The following is an 18,909-nucleotide window of genomic DNA, read 5'->3' as shown; positions in this document are numbered from 1 at the left end:
CACACACACACACACACACACACACACACACACACACACACACACACACACACACACACACACACACACACACACACACACACACACACACACACACACACAATCATTCAATTATATCCTTATCCACACCCACACAAACACCCATACAAGCTTGCATGTTCATGTAAACATATCTTCATCCACACTTCCCTCGTCCAAACATATCCTCATCCACACACCTCTCGTACAAGCATATCTTTATCTACATACCCTCATGAAAACATTCATCCACACAGTAATACAAACATATCTTCATCCACACACCGTCACGCAAACATATCTTGAACCACACACCCTCATAAAACATTTTCATCCACACACCCTCATAAAACATTTTCATCCACACACCCTCATAAAACATATCTTCATCCACACACCCTCGTAAAAACATATCTTCATCCACACACCGTCATACAAACACACATTTCACACATCCCTCGTACAAACATGTTTTCATCCACACCCATTCGTACAAACATGTCTTCATCCAAACTCCCGTCGTACAACTACACCATCATCCACACACTCTTATGCAAACACCCCTACACCCACACACCTTTCTTAAGTTTACACCCTCGTACACCCAAACGCGTGACCTAGTTGCCGCCCCCTTCAGCGTCGACCTTGCCTACCCCACCCCCTGCACGCCCCTGGTCTTGCTTATCCCCTCTTCCCCTAACGCCCATGACCTTGCCCTCCTTCCCCTGTGCCCCTGCCTGCCCACCCCCACGCCCACCTGCACTCAGCTTCTCTCAGTGCGCAAATTACATTCTCCGCCCCCTCCCCGCCCTCTTCTCCCCCTTGTGCCTCCCCTCTTCCCACCTCACGTGTCTCCTCACCTCCATCCCACCCATCCCTTGTCCTCGCTCATCTCTCATCGCCTCTTCTCCCCCATCCCCTCTGCGTCTCTCTTTTCCTCCTCATCTTTCCTACCCTTGTTTCTCCCCATCCCCTTCCTCCCCTGCCGCCTCCACCACCCTCCGAGCCTTTCACCTCCCCTTTCTCTTCCCGTTGCACGCCCTCTCCTTTTCTTTTTATCCTTCCCTCTCTTCCTCGTCCACTTACTTCACCATACCCCTTCCTCTTCCACTCCTCCTCCCCTCCGTCCCCTGCTCCTCCCGCCCCTCCCCCTCCCCCTCATGCTCCCCATCCCTCGTCTGGCGGGTCCTCAGACGCATGGATGATGGACGCGGGGCTGATTGATTGATAGATGGAGGCCGCGCTACTGCCTCGCTCACCACAATTTCACCACCACATGTTACACTATTTTACGTATTTTCCCGCCTTCCCTTCCCCCATCCTGCATACTCTGTTCACTATAACTCGGCGTACAATTACCATGTCTCTTTCCAACTTACAACCGCCAGGCAAGGCTGCTGCACCACCCCTGAACAGCCACACTGCAATTTCCATGCTGTGTCTACAGGCGCCCCGTTAACTCTGTGTGCCAGTACATAATGTCATGTCATAGTTATTTATTTATTTGATTTTTCACCTTATTACTTTTCTTTCAGGGTATTCAAACTGGCAGCTTATTGATAAAGTATTATAGAATGTAACTTTTCCATTTCAGTCTTTCCCATGAAATTTCCATGTCAGTTTTTCCATGTTGCTCTCTCTCTCTCTCTCTCTCTCTCTCTCTCTCTCTCTCTCTCTCTCTCTCTCTCTCTGAGGATTTGGAGACGGGGGAAGCCTTCTTGCTTTACTATCCTTATCCTTCATCATGTGGAATTTGATCTCTTAGTCATAGTCTACTCCATAATAAGCAGCCTCGAAAGGACCATAAGGTCTGTTGCTGTTTGCTTTCCTTTCTATTCCTTTTTATTTTCGGTACTGAACAATGGCAAACGATTAACATTAAAGTATGGCACCGCCACACCAGTCACGAAAAGATGGTGGTGGTATTGTGAGGATGCCGGGCTGTAGCATTGTCGTATTCTGCCACAGAGCTACAGGAAATAGGCTGCAAAAGGACGAAAATTTGATGGGCTGCATGAGGTTTTGTAGGTTATTTGAATGGGAAAATTAACCATTTCAACACGATGATATTGCACTTTTATCTTGTCACTGCCAGAAGGTTTTATTCAGCGTTGAAGATACTTTTCGAACTTTAGAAGTTAGCTACAGCATTCGTTAATCACTTCTCTGCTGGAGGTCTGCTCATACATTAGGTTGATAAAAATAATCTGGGGATAGCGTGAATAAAAAAAAAATGCGTCGTTCAAGAGAAGAGCTTAATATACGTAAGTTACATTGTTTCGTATATTTATGCCCCTGTCCATCACTCCTCCCCTGTATGTTGGTTACCTAGTTATTGGAGCTTTTCTATGCTATTGTTTATGTTTAAGGTTATTCAGTGGCGATTGTTAAATTGTTTCATTTATCCCTATCTGAGGGTACCCTTTGTGTGTGTGTGGTTGTGCACGGTCGAGGACGTAACTTTTCTGAAAGTACCACTGCATCTACGTAGCACTTAGGTATGTTTGTCACTTTCGTCCCTGACGCATCAGATCAAAGAGACAGTCATCTGCCAGCAGAGAAACCTTTCTACTCTTTCTCGGCTCAGTAATGTTATCCGCCAGGGGGCGATGATTAGAAGTGTTGATACTGTTTTTGCCGACAGAAGGGAGGACTGTAGTTGATTTCGACAGTTGAGCTGATCACTTAGAGGCGAACGGTTCCCTCGGTTATAATGAAATCGCTTGAGGGTATCTACCCTTAAATGGCTACCTATCCTTTAAAGGGATAATAAGTTGCATGTTTAATATATTGTAGTTGTAGTGTTGTAGGTAGAGGGAGGACGTGTGTGTGTGTTGATTTGCAGGTAAAGGGAAAACTGCGAGTATTAGTGTTTATCTACTACTGATGTACATAATACTGTTGCTTTTGTTCTGTTGGACTATTGTTTGTATATCTATTGATGATGATATTTTGTAGATAGAGCCAGCACTATTGTTGTTCGTGTATTTGATGTTGCTGGATCTAACTAATGTTGTTATGTTTCAGCAGAGAGAGGAATATTGTATTATGTATCTGTTCCTGTATCTGATTAGTTGTTTGTGTTGCAGGTGTGCCGTTCCCGCCGTCGCACAAGTTAACATGTACAGAAGTGTTCGACCCCAAGACCGGGAAGCCGAAATTCGAGTGGCTCAAGAACCACTTCATCCTGGAGGGCCGCATCGACGAGGCCGCCGCCCTCCGTATTATCAATGAGGGCGCGGCGCTGCTTCGTCAGGAGAAGACCATGATCGATATTGAGGCGCCCGTCACAGGTGAGCACATATACACGGATACGAACGCCCATACATACTACACAGATATACACATATACATACACATACATACGAGTATACGCAGTTATTCACGCGAATACTGATATAGGCAAACATACGTATACACGGATAATTGCACACGCACACATGCGAGTATATATGCATGTATACATGCATGTATACATGCATACATGTGAGCACATGCATACGTCTTAAAAACACGTTCATGCAAACATGCACTCTCTTCCAAACACATATTCATACACATAATATATAGACGCACATATGGATGTACTATATATCACTGTACGCGCGCACGCACGCACGCACGCACGCACGCACGCACGCACGCACACACACACACACACACACACACACACACACACACACACACACACACACACACACACACACACACACACACACACACACACACACACACACACACACACACACACACACACACACACACACACACACACACACACACACACACACACACACACACACACACACACACACACACACACACACACACACACACACACACACACACACACACACACACACACACACACACACACACTGTCGACTGCGTAGAGGTGAGGCGGTCGTTGTATATCCACACACACACACACACACACACACACACACACACACACACACACACACACACACACACACACACACACACACACACACACACACACACACACACACACACACACACACACACACACACACACACACACACACACACACACACACACACACACACACACACACACACACACACACACACACACACACACACAGACCTGTCGACTGCGTAGAGGTGAGGCGGTCGTTGTATATCCACACAGTCACAATTAAGCCTGCGATAATTTTCCTTCCGTAGCTGAGATGTGGTTTGCAGGAAGAATAGGAGACATCTGACAAGATTCTGCACACTCCATTCCTCGTCTTACAAAAAATAGATAAATAAAAGAAAAGAAAAAGACAGACAGCAACGACAAGGAATAGATAATAAGGTTAAATTTTCCAGCGAATCTAAGTGTGAAGATTTTGCATACATTCCTCTCCCTTCCTACAGATACACATTTTAGTTACAACTGGGACGATCGTAAGTTTGATTCTGCGTCCAGACTTTTACACAGTCCTACGCCTCCCTTACGTGGCACAGCACTTGAGATGGTCACGTGACAGTTTACACGTGTACAAAAACAGCTTTTACAGTAGTTATACATGATTGTTGTCGTAACCGTTGCTACTGCTGCTATTTTTACCGTTGTATCATCATCGTCCTCATCACCGCCGCCATCATCATCATCATCATTACCATCAGAATATTGAATCCTACCAAAGCACTTGACCCCAAGCTAGATTAAGCATACAGCCCCTTGACCTGACCCTTGGCTGTGGGTCAGGTGATGTATAGATTGTCGGACGGACATGCAAAAGGACTGTCGTTTACCTTGACTTGTTGGGATTTTCTTCCTTTTGCTGCCTAATATCCATAGCCCCACGACAGAATAAGACAGTAAATACTACGGCTCTATACCCATTCCATAGAGCCAGTTCTTGACTATATTTACGTAAATTTTGTTGTAGCCTTTGTAGGTAGAGAGGGCAGATTTAGACGAAGTTAAAGTGGAGAGAGTATAGTATATATATATATATATATATATATATATATATATATATATATATATATATATATATATATATATATATATATATATATATATATATATATATGTATACGTATATATATATATATATATATATATATTTTATATATATATACGGTATATATATATATATATACACTATATATACGGTATATATATATACACTATATATATATATATATATATATATACGGTATATATATATATATATATATATATATATATATATATATATATATATATATATATATACATACATATATATATATATATATATATATATATATATATATATATATATATATATATATATATATATATATATATTGAAATTCACAAATCCACTTAAAGTTTGTGATGAGGTGAGGGAGCGAGGGAAGGTGGTTTGGGAGCGGGGAAACAGAATCTCTGCCGGAGAAGATTACGGTGGGGGTGACCGTGATTGGAAGGGGAGAGAAAGAGAAAGGAACAGGAGAGAAAGAGGAAGAAAAGAGAAAGTTGTGATAGAAGTGTAGGTAAAAGAGTAGAAGGGAAAACACAAGGAAGGAACGACGGCGGAAGAGAGGGCATGATGGAAAAGGAGAATATGTGATGGAAGGGAAAAGTAGGTTAATGAATGGAAGGGGATGGACGGAAGGAAATAACATAGAAGTGACATTCGTAGAAAATGGGGAGCTGTGTTGTAGTGTAGTTTGATTGGAAGGAGAGAAACAGAAAGGAAAAGGAGTATGGAAGATTATCACAGGAAGGAAAAGTGAAGCAGTGATGTATAATGAAAGAGGATGTAGGTGAATGTATAAATGAAGAGAGAGAGAGAGACAGAGAGAAACGAGGAAGAAGGAGAACAAGAGAGAGGTACGGGGGTAAAGGAAACAAGGAAGTAAAGAGGTGTGAAGGAACGAGGAGGTAGTGGGGTGGAGGTGTAGAGGAGTTGATGATGATGATGATGATATAAGAAGAAAGAGGAAGAGAAAGAGAGGAAGATGTCAGGGAAAGGAGGAGGAGAAGGTGATGAAAGGTAGAAAGGAATGGAGGAGGAGGAAGGGAAGAAAAATTATCATACGGAAGAGTTTGGCTCATAAAAAAGGTAAGCTAAATGAATAATAGGAATAGAAATAAGAGAATAAATTGAAAGTGTATGAGAGGGAAAAAATGAAGGGAGAAAATGTAGAGAAGAGAAATATAAATAAAATGGAAGAGGACGGGTTGAGTTTAAGAAGCTCTACTGCCTCTTGCTCATTATATACGCTTTGTTACCCCCCCCCTCTCTCTCTCTCTCTCTCTCTCTCTCTCTCTATTTGGAAATACTCCGATATTCCTCTTTCTCGTCCTCCTATTCCTCCAGTCGTCTCTCCTCCTCGTCCTCCTATTCCTCCAGTCGTCTCTCTTTTCCTCCTCCTCGTCCTCCTATTCCTCCAGTCGTCTCTCTTTTCCTCCTCCTCGTCCTCCTATTCCTCCAGTCGTCTCTTTTTTCCTCCTCCTCGTCCTCCTATTCCTCCATCGTCTCTCTTTTCCTCCTCCTCGTCCTCCTATTCCTCCAGTCGCCTCTTTTTTCCTCCTCCTCGTCCTCCTATTCCTCCAGTCGTCTCTTTTTTCCTTCTCCTCGTCCTCCTATTCCTCCAGTCGTCTCTTTTTTCCTCCTCCTCGTCCTCCTATTCCTCCAGTCGTCTCTTTTTTCCTCCTCCTCGTCCTCCTATTCCTCCAGTCGTCTCTCTTTTCCTCCTCCTCGTCCTCCTATTCCTCCAGTCGTCTCTTTTTTCCTCCTCCTCGTCCTCCTATTCCTCCAGTCGTCTCTTTTTTCCTTCTCCTCGTCCTCCTATTCCTCCAGTCGTCTCTTTTTTCCTTCTCCCCCTCCTCCTCCTCCCTGAATTAGATATTCATGGCTCCTCTTACATAACTATAAGTGGATGATTAAAGCAGTGTTTGTTGTTTATTTGTTGTGTGTGTGTGTGTGTGTGTGTGTGTGTGTGTGTGTGTGTGTGTGTGTGTGTGTGTGTGTGTGTGTGTGTGTGTGTGTGTGTGTGTGTGTGTGTGTGTGTGTGCTTCATCGTTTTTCATGTCATAAAACTTGAGTGAACAGTGGTTATAGTGTTCTCTGCTTATTTATGGTTGTGTGTGTGTTTGTGTACATTCGTGATCAGTTGCTTGTTTGGAACTGTTTGTGTTTGAAATAGACATATATATATATATATATATATAGAGAGAGAGAGAGAGAGAGAGAGAGAGAGAGAGAAACTTTGTGTGTATGCATATACTGTGTTGGTACAAGTACCTAGATGAACACTTGCTTTGTAACGAGAGAGAGAGAGAGAGAGAGTTGATTTATACCGTAATATTTCAAGAACTTTTTTCTGTACACTTCTTTCAACTTGGTGTACAGTATTCATAAGGCAGAATAACAGAACAGGAGCTTAATTTACAAACTCCAAAAATAAAGTCTCTCTAAATCCGTATGAATAGTCAATTATCGAACATGTAAAGAAGGAAAACCGAGAAGTGAATTTTTTTATATATATTTATTTATTTGTGTTATTTAAATTGTGGTTTTGGATCATTTTTGTTTGAGGTCTTTTAAGAGTGAAAATATTGGCTTGATTAATAGGACTAACTGGTGGTGTGTGTGTGTGTGTGTGTGTGTGTGTGTGTGTGTGTGTGTGTGTGTGTGTGTGTGTGTGTGTGTGTGTGTGAGAGTGTGTGTGTGTGTGTGTGTGTGTGTGTGTGTGTGTGAGAGAGAGAGAGAGAGAGAGAGAGAGAGAACTATAAGGATGTGATTGAGATAATTACATTTGTACTCTTAGTTCTCAAGAACAGGGCAGTGAGAGTGAGTGAGCAAGGTGTGAGAAAAAATGTGTAGATATTTGAGGAGGAATGCAAGCCAGTGTGTGCAGAGCAGATCAGTGAATAGCAGAGTTAATGAAAGAACGAGCTAATTTGTTAATGCAAGTGAGGCAGAATGAGAGTTCGAGTTGTGAGAGAGAGATTAAAGTAGGTGAGCTCGGTTTAGGCAGAAGGTGAGTGAGTCAGTTAGTGTAATTAGGCTGGTTTAGGAAGAAAGTGCGAGAGTTATTGAGATTGTTAGTGAGAAATTAGAGCTGGTTGGCTAGGTTGATGTAGGTGAATGAATGGGTAATTGAGTGAGTGTGTTTAGATGGAGTTAGGAAGTGAATGTGGGTATGTGTGGGAAATCAGGCCTTGTAATTTATAGCAAGAAGTTAAGTGAGTTTGAGTTTGAGTGAGTGAGTAGGGAAGTATGAATGTGAATGAGATATTAAACCTGGTAGAGTAGAATTGAGTAAGTAAAAATGAAAACGAGTGGGAGTGAGATGTGAAAGTGAGAGAGCTTTGTCCACATGAGAGGAGTGAGTGTATGGTTGAGTGAGCGAGGGCACACCGCGGGGGCTTTGAGAGAGAGAGAGAGAGAGAGAGATTGATTAACGTGATGTAGGTATGTGAGGGGAAGAGGAAGAAGGGCAAGAAGAGGAAAGAGGAAAGTGGAAGAAAGGAAATGATAAATGCAAAAGAGGAACGAAGAGGGAGAAGTAGGTGAAGAAAAGGAGGAGGAGGAATATGTAATGAAGAAGGAGGGAATGGAAGAGGAAGAAGAAATGGAGGTATAGGAAGGAGGGAGGAAGATGGAGGTGACTGATGTGGAGGGCAAAGAAGTGAAAACATATGAGGAAATAGAGGCAGCAAGAGGGAATGGAAGAGAATGAAGAAACGAGGGTGTAGTAAGAAATGGAGGAAAGGGAAGAAGTGGAACACATGACGGAATGGAAGGAGGAGTAGAGTTAAATATATAATGAGTGAGGGACGAAGAGGGGGATAGCAGATGAAGAATTGGAAAATAATGAAGAAATAAGTATGTAAGAAGGTAGGAAAGAACTGGGGATGGGTGAGAATATTGAAGAAGAGGAATGGAGGAAATGGAAGAGAAACAGAAAGTGAAGGGGTATGAGAAAATGGAAGATGAAAGGGGAGGAGTGGATGTTGGAGGAAATGGAAGAAGTGGAAAACGGATAGAACAGGAGAGATGAGTAAACAAAAATGAGAGCGAAAGGTTGAGGAGGACGGTGTATGTGGATCAGTTTGAGAGTTGGGAGAGGGGAGGGAATGAAGAAGTGCGAGAGAGAGAGAGAGAGAGCAGACCGTGTGACTCCTACGGGATCAAGATCAATACTGTCCCGACTCTGAGCCCTCCTCCACCCCTCCACCGCCTCATCTACCTCCACCCCACCTCCCACCCACCTCCAACCTCTATCCTACCTCTTTTCTTCCACCCACTACCCTACTTTTTCCACGTGTACCCATCCACCCACACCCTGCCTCACCCTGCTCTTCCACCTCCTGTATTCTTCCACTTCCCATTCCATTTACTCCTTTCACCCTACATTTTTCCACCCACTATCCCATCATCTTCACCCACATCTTACACCCTCCCTCCTCATGTTCTTGTATCCACTGTCATAGTTGCTCCACCTTCGCTTCCACCCCTTCACCGAGCACTCACACCCTTTCTTTCTCTCTCATCCACTACTACACCTCCACCCACACCTGCCTACCTGCCTTCTCATCCACCCACTGTCCCACTTTCACCACCTTCACACCTACAGTATGCCTCTTCCTCTCTTCTTCCACCCATTGACCCAATTACTGTCTTCCTTTGTTCCTTCCCTCTGTTCCACTGCTCTATCCATTCTTTCATAATTCTCTCTCTCTCTCTCTCTCTCTCTCTCTCTCTCTCTCTCTCTCTCTCACACACACACACACACACACACACACACACACACACACACACACACACACACACACACACGCGTAGATTTATTTTCATATATTCTAGTTTCTACCCTGCCCCTCCCTGTGGCTTCTAATCTCATCGCTTTCCCCATACGTTATTTATTTGTACATTAATTTGTTCCCTCATATATTTCTACCCTCCACCTCTTGTGTTTTGACTCGCTGATCCCGCCTGCCCTCTCTTGTCGACCCAGTAAATAATATGTACACCTATTGTTTGGACACTTTATTTGGATTTTTGGCGTTTTGATGATGAGGGGGCGGAGGGGAGCGTGGAATGGAGGGAGAGAAGCAGGAAGGAGTAGGGAGAGAAGCATGAAGGATGGGAAGGATGGATGGAAGGAAAGGAGGAAAAGTAGGATCGTGGGAGGGGGTCAGGGAAAGGAGGAGGAAACGGGGATGAGGGTGGGAGGAAAGTAGGAAAGATAGAAACAGGGAGAGAAGATAACTGGGATGGAAGTAGGCACAGGATGGAAGCGAATGGGGGAAGGGAGAGGAGGGAAGGGAGGAATGGAGGGAGGGAAGTAGGGAAAGTTCGAGGGAAGGAGAGAAGCTGGAAAGGAGGGAAAATGAAGGGAGGGAAGTAGGAAGGGTAGGAACAGGAGGAAGCGAGGAGGGAAGGAGGGCATTGTTGTGATGAAAAAAATAGGAAGGGACAGAAAAAGAGCCGCGAGAGACGAGGGAGGGACGCCTTGCTCAGATAGAGAGGGAGGGAGGGGTAATGTAACAAGATGAATGTAATGAAGTTGTCAGTAAGAACGGAAGGAGGGAAGAAGGAAGGTACTGATAATGACAGGGGAGAGAGTACAATAAGTGAAAGTGATAAACTGGATAGGAAGTGATTGACATAGAGAGGGAAGGTGATGTGGATGATGCGTGGAGGGAAATATTGAAGGAAGATAGAAAAGTGAGAGAGGAAGTAAGAATGAATGGAAATGGGTATGGGAGGATGAGAGAGAGAGAGAGAACAAGAGCGTGGAAGTGTAGAAGACAGGGAGGTAAGGAAAGGAGGAGGGTGAGATAAAGGGAGGTAGGAGAGGAAGATAGAGAAGGAAGGCGATGAGAGGAAAGGAGGAAGGGAGAAAATGAGGGTAACATGAGGGAGGAAGGGAGGGGGAAATTTAAATTTAGAGAGAGAGAGGGAGAGAAGGACAGTGACAAGAGATGGGGAGGAAGGAAGAGGAGTGAGTGAGTGAGTTGGAGAGAGGGGAGGGTGACAAGAGGGAGGAAGGGGGAGAAGGGAAGGACGGACGGAGAGAGGGAAGACGAGACGGACGGCAAGGTCAGAGGTCAACAACATCACTTGGCTGACACCTGTATTGTTCCTTCACACCTCCCCCCTGCTCACAGCTTCACCCCTGCCTCACCCTTACTGACTTAACCCCCCACCCTAACCCCTACTTCACCTCTGCCTCACCCACCCTCACATCTGCCTTTCGTCCTCGTCCCTGCCTCACCCCCTCATCCCTGCCTCACCCCGTCATCCCTGTCTCACCCCGTCAGCCCTGTCTCACCCTTGCTGTCTCCCCTGCCACACCCCTACTTCACACCATCACAACCACGCATTTATCTTCATCCAGTGGATCTTAGAAGAAATCGTCCGTCAGTAACTAGAATAATATGGTGAAGTCTAAAGGGGGTTTGGGTGGGATGAGTTCTTGATGTCATTTCAGTGTTGTAAGAGGCGACAGTCTTCTTCCACTCCGTTTCCACAAAATACTCTCTCATTTCCTCAAGGTATTTTTTCCCTTCGTGTTCATTTCCCTCTATTCTTCCCCTCTTCCTTCTCTCTCTCTCTTCTCCTTCCTCGATCTTCGTTCTTCCTCGCTCCCATCTTCGTTCTTCCTCGCTCCCATCTTCATTTCCCCCTCTCATACAGTCTTCATTCTTTCCTCCTCTTCCTCTTCTTCATTTATCTTTCTTCCTCGCTCCCAACTTCATTTTTCCCTCTTCCCTCCTTCCTTCTCCTCTTTCCTCATCCTTCTTTCTTTCTGTCTCCCATGATCATTTCCCCGTCTCCGTCCCTCTTCCTTTCCCTCCACTATTTCCCTCTTCTTTCTTCCTTTTCCTCATTCTTCTTCCTCTTCCTCATTCTCCATCCTTCTTCCCAGCTTCATTTCACTCTCATCTTCCCCTCGTTTCTTCCTTCCTTTTCTTCCTCATTCTTCTTTGGTCCTCTTCTTCCGCGTCCTCATCCCGCCTCCGTCATTCTCGTTACTCATTTAGTATTTCCTCCTCGCTGGGCTTTTATCTCTGCACTTTTTCCACTTCTTCCTTCCTCACCTGAGCCTTCCGCATCGTACTTGCAGCCCTGTCTGCCTTCATCTTTGCCTGCTTGTCTGTCTGTCTGGATTCCTGTCTGCTTGTCTGCCCTTCATGTTTGTTTGTACTCCATCCATCCTGCCAGTCCCTCCTGTCTTCCTGCATGCTTGTCTGTCCTTGTGTCTTGTTTTGAATAATTATGAACACTATTCTGCTAAGATATAAGCAGTACCGTAATGTGTCATATAGAAACGAGATTGAGTTGATGCACCAGAGGTACGGTTTACCAACTATCTGAGCTGTATATACTGCATTCATGTTGTTGTTCTCCCACAGGATGGGGGACGCTGCTCAATAAGCTAGCCTGTTCGGGCAAAATTGAAGTTGAAATTGTTGTATGTTTGCCCTCCTGTCTGCCAGTTTGCTTTCCTCACTCCAGTCTGCTCTCCTGCTTACTCGCCTGCCCTCTTCATTGTCTGTCTGCTTACCACCTGCCCTCCTGGCTATCAGCCCTCCTGCTTACCATCTTGCAAGCCGATCTTGTTTACCACTCCACAAGCCATCTTATGTCTTCCTGCCAGCCTTTTTTCAATTTGCTTCCATGCCTGCCTGCCTGATGGCCTTCCTGCTTGCCTGCCCTATTCCATGCCTGCCTTCCTGCCTCCGTGCCTGGCCTCTCACCTGCTGGCTTTTCTTCATCCCGACCCACTTCCCTGCCTCACTGATTCCCAGCTTGCCCGACTGCTCACATTTCTCACGTCCATATAAACCCGATTCCACTTATTTTGTTCCTCCTCCTGGCCTTAAGATCCTTTAGTTCTACCTTTCTCTTTGATTATCTGCTTTGTGTGTGCCATTCGTAAGAATCTTTATTGTATTCACTCTCATCTTTATCCTTGTCATATTTTGCTTTCGTCATTCATTCTTTTCTCCTTCCTCAGCACTCTTCATTCTTCCTCTTCTTCATTTCCATTCATCTTTGATTCTCTTTCCCCTCCTTTTTTTCCTCTGTTTTTTTATACGGTACTCTTGCACTAGTCCTGCCTTCCTTTCCTCCATATCTCTCTCGCCTTTCCTCTTCCTATGTCTCTCCTTCCCTTCCTCCCCCCAGCGTACCATCCTTCATGTTGTCCTTTCTTCTTTCTCTCCGTCCATCCATCCCAGCGGTCTTCCTTCCATCTCTGTCTTTCCTACATCCTCTTCCTCCAACTTTTCTGTCCCCCTGCCTCCCTCCTCCTTCCTTCGTTCCTTCCTTGCTTGGTGAGATGTGGTGTAGTGTGTGGTTTGGTGTGGTGTAGTGACTTAATATGTGGTTTGGTGTGGTGTGGTGTGGTGTGGTGTGGTGTAGTGACTTAGTGTGTGGTGTGGTGAGGTGTGGGTGCGCCGCTGAGAATGCATGGGGTGGATGCCCTTGTGACCTTATCTGGAAGTACTCCTACTGATGCTACGCTTGATGCTAGTGACGTTTTTGTTCCTTGCTTTGATGTTAGCGATGTTGGGGTGATGTTAGCGTTGATGTTAGTGATGTTGGGGTGATGTTAGTACTGTTCTGGTTGATTTTGTTATTGATGCAAGGGTTGATGTTAATGAGGTTCTTATTGCCTGCGTTGATGTTGATGTTTTCGTTGCGTGTGTTGCTCTTACTGATGCAAGGGTTGATGATAGTGTTGATGATTTTGTGATCCAGAGTTGATGTCAGTGATTTTTTTTCATTGTGTTAGTGTTATTGATGTAAGGTTTGATGATATTGATGTTCTTGCCTTTGGTGATGTTTTCGCTTGTATTTATGTTCATTGATGTGCTTGCTTTCCTCGTGATGCTCCGTTGGGTCATATTGATGTTCTTACCTCAATTGATGTTGGGTTAGATTAGGTTTGATGAGTTAGGTAGGTGTGTAGTGAGTTTAGCAGGAAATATTACTCTTCCTTGTATGCCGTTGATATGCTTGTTTTTTGCCTGTGTTTAGGTAACTCTCTCTCTCTCTCTCTCTCTCTCTCTCTCTTTACGTGACGGAACTGGGCCACTCACACGGCTTAAATACTAAGTCGTGGTTGCATTAAATCCTATGATTCTTGGCAGTGGGGTAGGGGTGAGTCTCCTTGGTAACTAGTAAAATTCAGCTTCCAGTCTGACAACGTTTAGCCATCATGTAAGTTGAATGGGGTTAGGGGATATTGATCAGGTCAGAATAAATGTGATAAAATGCCAACATAAGCAAGCATTTGAAAGGACATATTACCACAACTCATTCACAGTTACACACGCATGGTTTGAATTTCGAACCATGCACACGCAGATCACGAGACAATCACCCCACCACAGAGTAAATCCAGGTTGGCTTTGCAGGTGTAATTGTAGCCTAATTAATGTATGCAGTAGGTATTAGGGTTGCATAAGTTGAGTCAAATGTGCAACAGTTAATAGTGTGGGCTAATTAAACGTGATCTGTGCAACATTGTAAAGCCTAATTATAAGGGAACTGTGCAACACACATTATTGCAACGTAATTACGTGTGGTGTTATCCAAAGTAAGTCTAAATCAATCGCTCGATGGTGTTTTGTAACCTGCGAGTACAGTTGTTGATTTGCAGGGGGAAGGAGAGGAGGGAGAGGAGAAAAAGAAGAAATGAGAGAAGAAGAAGGAGGTGGATGAGAAAAGGAGGGGAGGGGAAGGGAGGGGAACAGTTGAGAAGGGATGAGGGGAGGGGAAGAGAGGGGTGGAGTCGAGAAGGGATGGAGGAGGGGAGGGGAAGAGAGGGGAGGGGTGGTGGTGGTAGTGAATGAGTGAAGGTTAGGTTACGTAAGTGGTCCAAGTTGCAAAACACTGAAGGTCATGCACTTAAATTTTCATCAGTATGTTTGTATGAGAGAGAGTGACTCATATTGCGCCAGTGATATGGGATAATATAGGTTAAAGCCAAACCCCTTCACTACAATCATGTTCAGTTTTTGCTATCTACGGACGATTTTATTCGGCTTAGTAACTTTCTGAACTTGTGAGGTTAGGTGTAGAATTCATTAACCCATTCAATACGAGATGTTTTTCCTAAGTTAAGTAAAATCGTCTGGAAGTAGTGAGAATAATCTAAAAATACGACGAAGTCGTGTTGAATGGGGTAAATTTTCGTCACATATGATTGGGTCATATTGCACTTGAAGTAAGGCGAAACTAGGCGATATCTTTGCTAATATATATCTTTTTAAAGGTAAACAAGTTGTTCCCTTTAAGATACAGTAAATAGCTCTCTCAGTACGGTGACGTGTTGTTTATCATTTTTTTGTTTATTCTTGATAGCTTCAGATTATTGTATTCAGCTAAGGAAATGTATGGTATTGAAGAGGTTAAAAACAGCCTCCACTAACTTGCGGAACGATGACATCTTATTTTTTATTTTATTTATTTTTGTGTTTACCTTCGATTGATAATATATTCAGCTTCGGAGAAACATCTTACATTTGGGAACCTAATATGTTGAAAGTAACAGTACCGATGTGCATAAAATTATTGCAACACTAAAATAAAATGTGCATGGAAAGATGGAGTGAAAAGATATATGAGAGAGGAGGGGGAGGGTGTGAGTTGGAGGGAGGGCAGCCAAATGGCAGGACGACAGGGAGGCGATTTGTTTATGGCTACTTCTTACTGAATTAAGGCGTCTGGCTGTAGATAGGTGGGTGATAAAATGATACGTTTACGGTAATAAAATGATAACTGAACTAAGATGAAATATTATATACTGTAAATACTAAGAGAAACTTTACAAATGATAGCCGTACTGAGATAAAATGAAGTGATAATACATGCAGCATATCGTGGACATAAGGACATGTGGACCAGTTTCCCCACACCTTCCCGTTCTGGTGAATTTAACGTGGGTCGCACCTGCCACCTCGAGACACCTACAGTATTTCCACGGGGTTCCACGAGCAGCCTACAAGAGCCTGGTGTGTGCTGGGTCGGGGAGGAGTAGAAGGGTGGTGTGGTGTGGTGTGGTGTGGTGTGGTGTGTGATGTGTGTGGTATGGTGTGTGGTGTGTGTGGTTGATTGTGGAATGGGAAAGTGGAGGGTGGTTATGGTGGTTGTGAAAAGCAGTAGTGGTGGTGTGGTAGTTGTATGGTTGTGTGTTCGTGTGGTGGTTGTAGCGATGAGATTGTGGATGTTAAGAATGTGGCTGGCATGGGACAAGAAGACGATTGTGATGCGGTGGTTATGGTGGTGGTGGTGGTGTTATGAGGCAGTGTGATTGTGGCTGTATGAAGTGTGGAGAATAAGGGCTGGTTTTGGTGGTGTCATGTGTTAGTATAATGGTATGGGCTCAGCTTCGGTATAGGACTATTAGCAACGATGGAGTTAATGAAAGCTATAGTAAAAACCCTCCTGATGGATAAGTATTCCCCTAACACGACTAAAATTGTCTGAAGTTAACAACAAAAAAAACGTCTTCGGAATGTAGTAGTTATATAATGGTGCGGTGGGTTGATGGCGTTGGACTTGGAGGGAGCGATGCACTTGTGGTTTACTGGCATGCCGGGTGTTCCTACTGGGACCTGAATTCACAAGTATACCGTTATTTATTTATTCTTTTCGTAGGAAGGACAAAGGGCAGTGCAGACTCTTTCCATGTACCTTGCTTCCCCTGCAAATGCAGGTCCTAGTGACGAGAGAAAAAAAAAATCTTGTTTATATTGCAGGAAAGACAAGGAATGATTGCAGAATTTTTCCACTTTTCGTTTTTCCCACGGACACGTAGGTATTCAAAGTTACGAGAGGGAATGCATCGTAATTATGTTCGAGAACACCACCCCGGAAGTGCTCCTGCTACTGTCACTCATTAAAGTTCATGGAGGGGGAGGTGGTCTGTGTGAGTGAGGGTGAATTTAATCCTCACCCTTTTCTAGACACCGAATGTATGTGCCAGGGTTGGAACAAAAACTTTTTTTAAAGGTCAAATACAAATACTTTTGAGGTTATGATACAAAAATACAAATACAAATAGCTACTGTTATTCCCAAGTTCAAAAATACAATTACAAATACAAATAACTACATATAAGAATTACATTTTATCATCATCGACGGAAAAGTGACATGGCATTTAAATTCAAAACATGCGTGAAGAGATGCGCAACGGAACGTTCAGCGTTGCCGCTTGCAGATAACAAGAGCGGCTGTGAAAATAAAACAAATTTACTAAAAATAAAACAAAAATACGTGTTGTCGCCTTCACAAATTGCCTGTAACAACACATAAAACAGTTTGAAGAAAACAAATACAAAATATTTCTTTTTTCTGGGTGCCAAAATACGGTTACAGATACAAATACTGTACCTTGAAAATGTATTTAAATACACCTCAAATACAAATACAGTATTTGATCCACCCCTGGTGTGTACAGTAGGGAACCAATTCTATTTCCAGTTGTGTCAGAAGAATATTGAAAAAGAATTTTAAACAAAATCTGAAGTGGACTGATGCGTGTCTCGAACGGTTCATTTTCTCCTTGATATGTTCTCCAAGGTTAAGGAAGATACTTAATTCCTTGACTGTACATTGACGTGATGACGCACACGGGAGAACTGCTAGTGTGTGTTGTTCACTTGGCCAGAGACGCGTCGTGCACACGGGTGGGAGTTGGATTCACGTACACTCACACATTCCTCATGAACTTGTATGTGTGACAGTATAGTGGATATTAGTAGTTCCTGTACACCGTCCTGATACAGTGCCCAAACCTATTAATATCTCACTAAGCTAATTAAAGGTGATCAAATGGGCCAGAATCTTCCTTTTATGGTTGGAAAGCCATGACAAGTAAAGGTTTAATTAATTGGTCGTAACCTTATCATGACCTGTCACATTGATTCAAACTCAGCGTGGGAACAAACTGCACTGGCACAGTTAAATTCAACCAAAACTGTTTTATCAGCGACATCATTACTCAGTCATTGGGCAGGGTTAACAGCATCGTAAGGCGGTAGCAACAATTAACTGCCTGGTGATATGAAGAGAAAATAAGGCTGGTGGTAGCAAGAATTGGACCGCCAGTCGGAAAGCCGAAAAAAAGTCATCGTACTGAGTGTTGGTGATTTTTAACTGCACGTAACTACTGCACAAATTACTCCACGCCAGTTACTCTACTAACTTACCAACTGTTTCGTTTCCTTTAATAACTTCGCTACGATAGCATGTAATTTCGCTTTTATCTATGATTTTATGCAGGTTAGGGGACGTTTTCAGGTGCTGCAGGGAGTGATGGAGGCCGTTCCTAACATCATCAGCGAAAGTGACCACCCCAAAACATAATTGTCAGGCAGTAAGAGTATAGAATAATAATAATAATAATAAAAATAATAATAATAATAATAATAGTAATAATAATAATAATAGCGAAGAGATTTTTGACAAGCACTGCAGAGACTGGGAAGGAGGATGGTGTTATAGTGGGTTCCAGAACACTCCTCCAGGATATTACGTTGCTCCTGTTGTTGGCTAACCCCATCAGCAGGAGGATTTTTTTTTTTTTTTTTTTTTTTTTTTTTTTCATTCCTATACCTACTGATGATTTTTTTTTTTTTTTTTCAGCTTTTGATGTCTCGTACCGTATGGGTTAATCAAGTCCATCCAACGTCTCTAGTCTGGAAAAGTCTATTCTAAGCCAAGGAATCTATCTATAGCCAGACGCCATATTCCCATAAGAGGTGGCCGTTTGATTTTTAATAACTGTTTTAGAGGGAGGGGCACTAACCCCCCGCCATCCCACTTGTTGACATTTAAGGATCTCGGAAGGGTTGGTTATATGGTCACCTCCTAGCGTTGTAAATGGTTTCCTGGCCTTAAAAACCATTTGG

General features: G+C 43.6%; 1 protein-coding gene across 2 annotated transcripts in view; it reads left to right on the top strand.

Moving 5' to 3' along the window:
• LOC145414858 (serine/threonine-protein phosphatase 2B catalytic subunit 2-like) overlaps positions 1–18,909 on the top strand; it is a 512,474-nt gene that overhangs the window by 271,500 nt on the left and 222,065 nt on the right. For both annotated transcript variants that reach the window (XM_080284279.1, XM_080284278.1), the window contains exon 2: positions 3,108–3,311. In XM_080284279.1, coding sequence (XP_080140405.1) covers positions 3,108–3,311 — 204 coding nt within the window. The remainder of the gene's footprint in view (positions 1–3,107; positions 3,312–18,909) is intronic.

Source organism: Coenobita brevimanus, chromosome 101 (assembly GCF_032717465.1).
Source record: "Coenobita brevimanus isolate Jiangsu-jjx chromosome 101, ASM3271746v2, whole genome shotgun sequence".
Classification (NCBI taxonomy): domain Eukaryota; kingdom Metazoa; phylum Arthropoda; class Malacostraca; order Decapoda; family Coenobitidae; genus Coenobita; species Coenobita brevimanus.
Note: the sequence above shows the minus strand (reverse complement) of the source record. Positions and strands in the feature narration are given on the sequence as shown.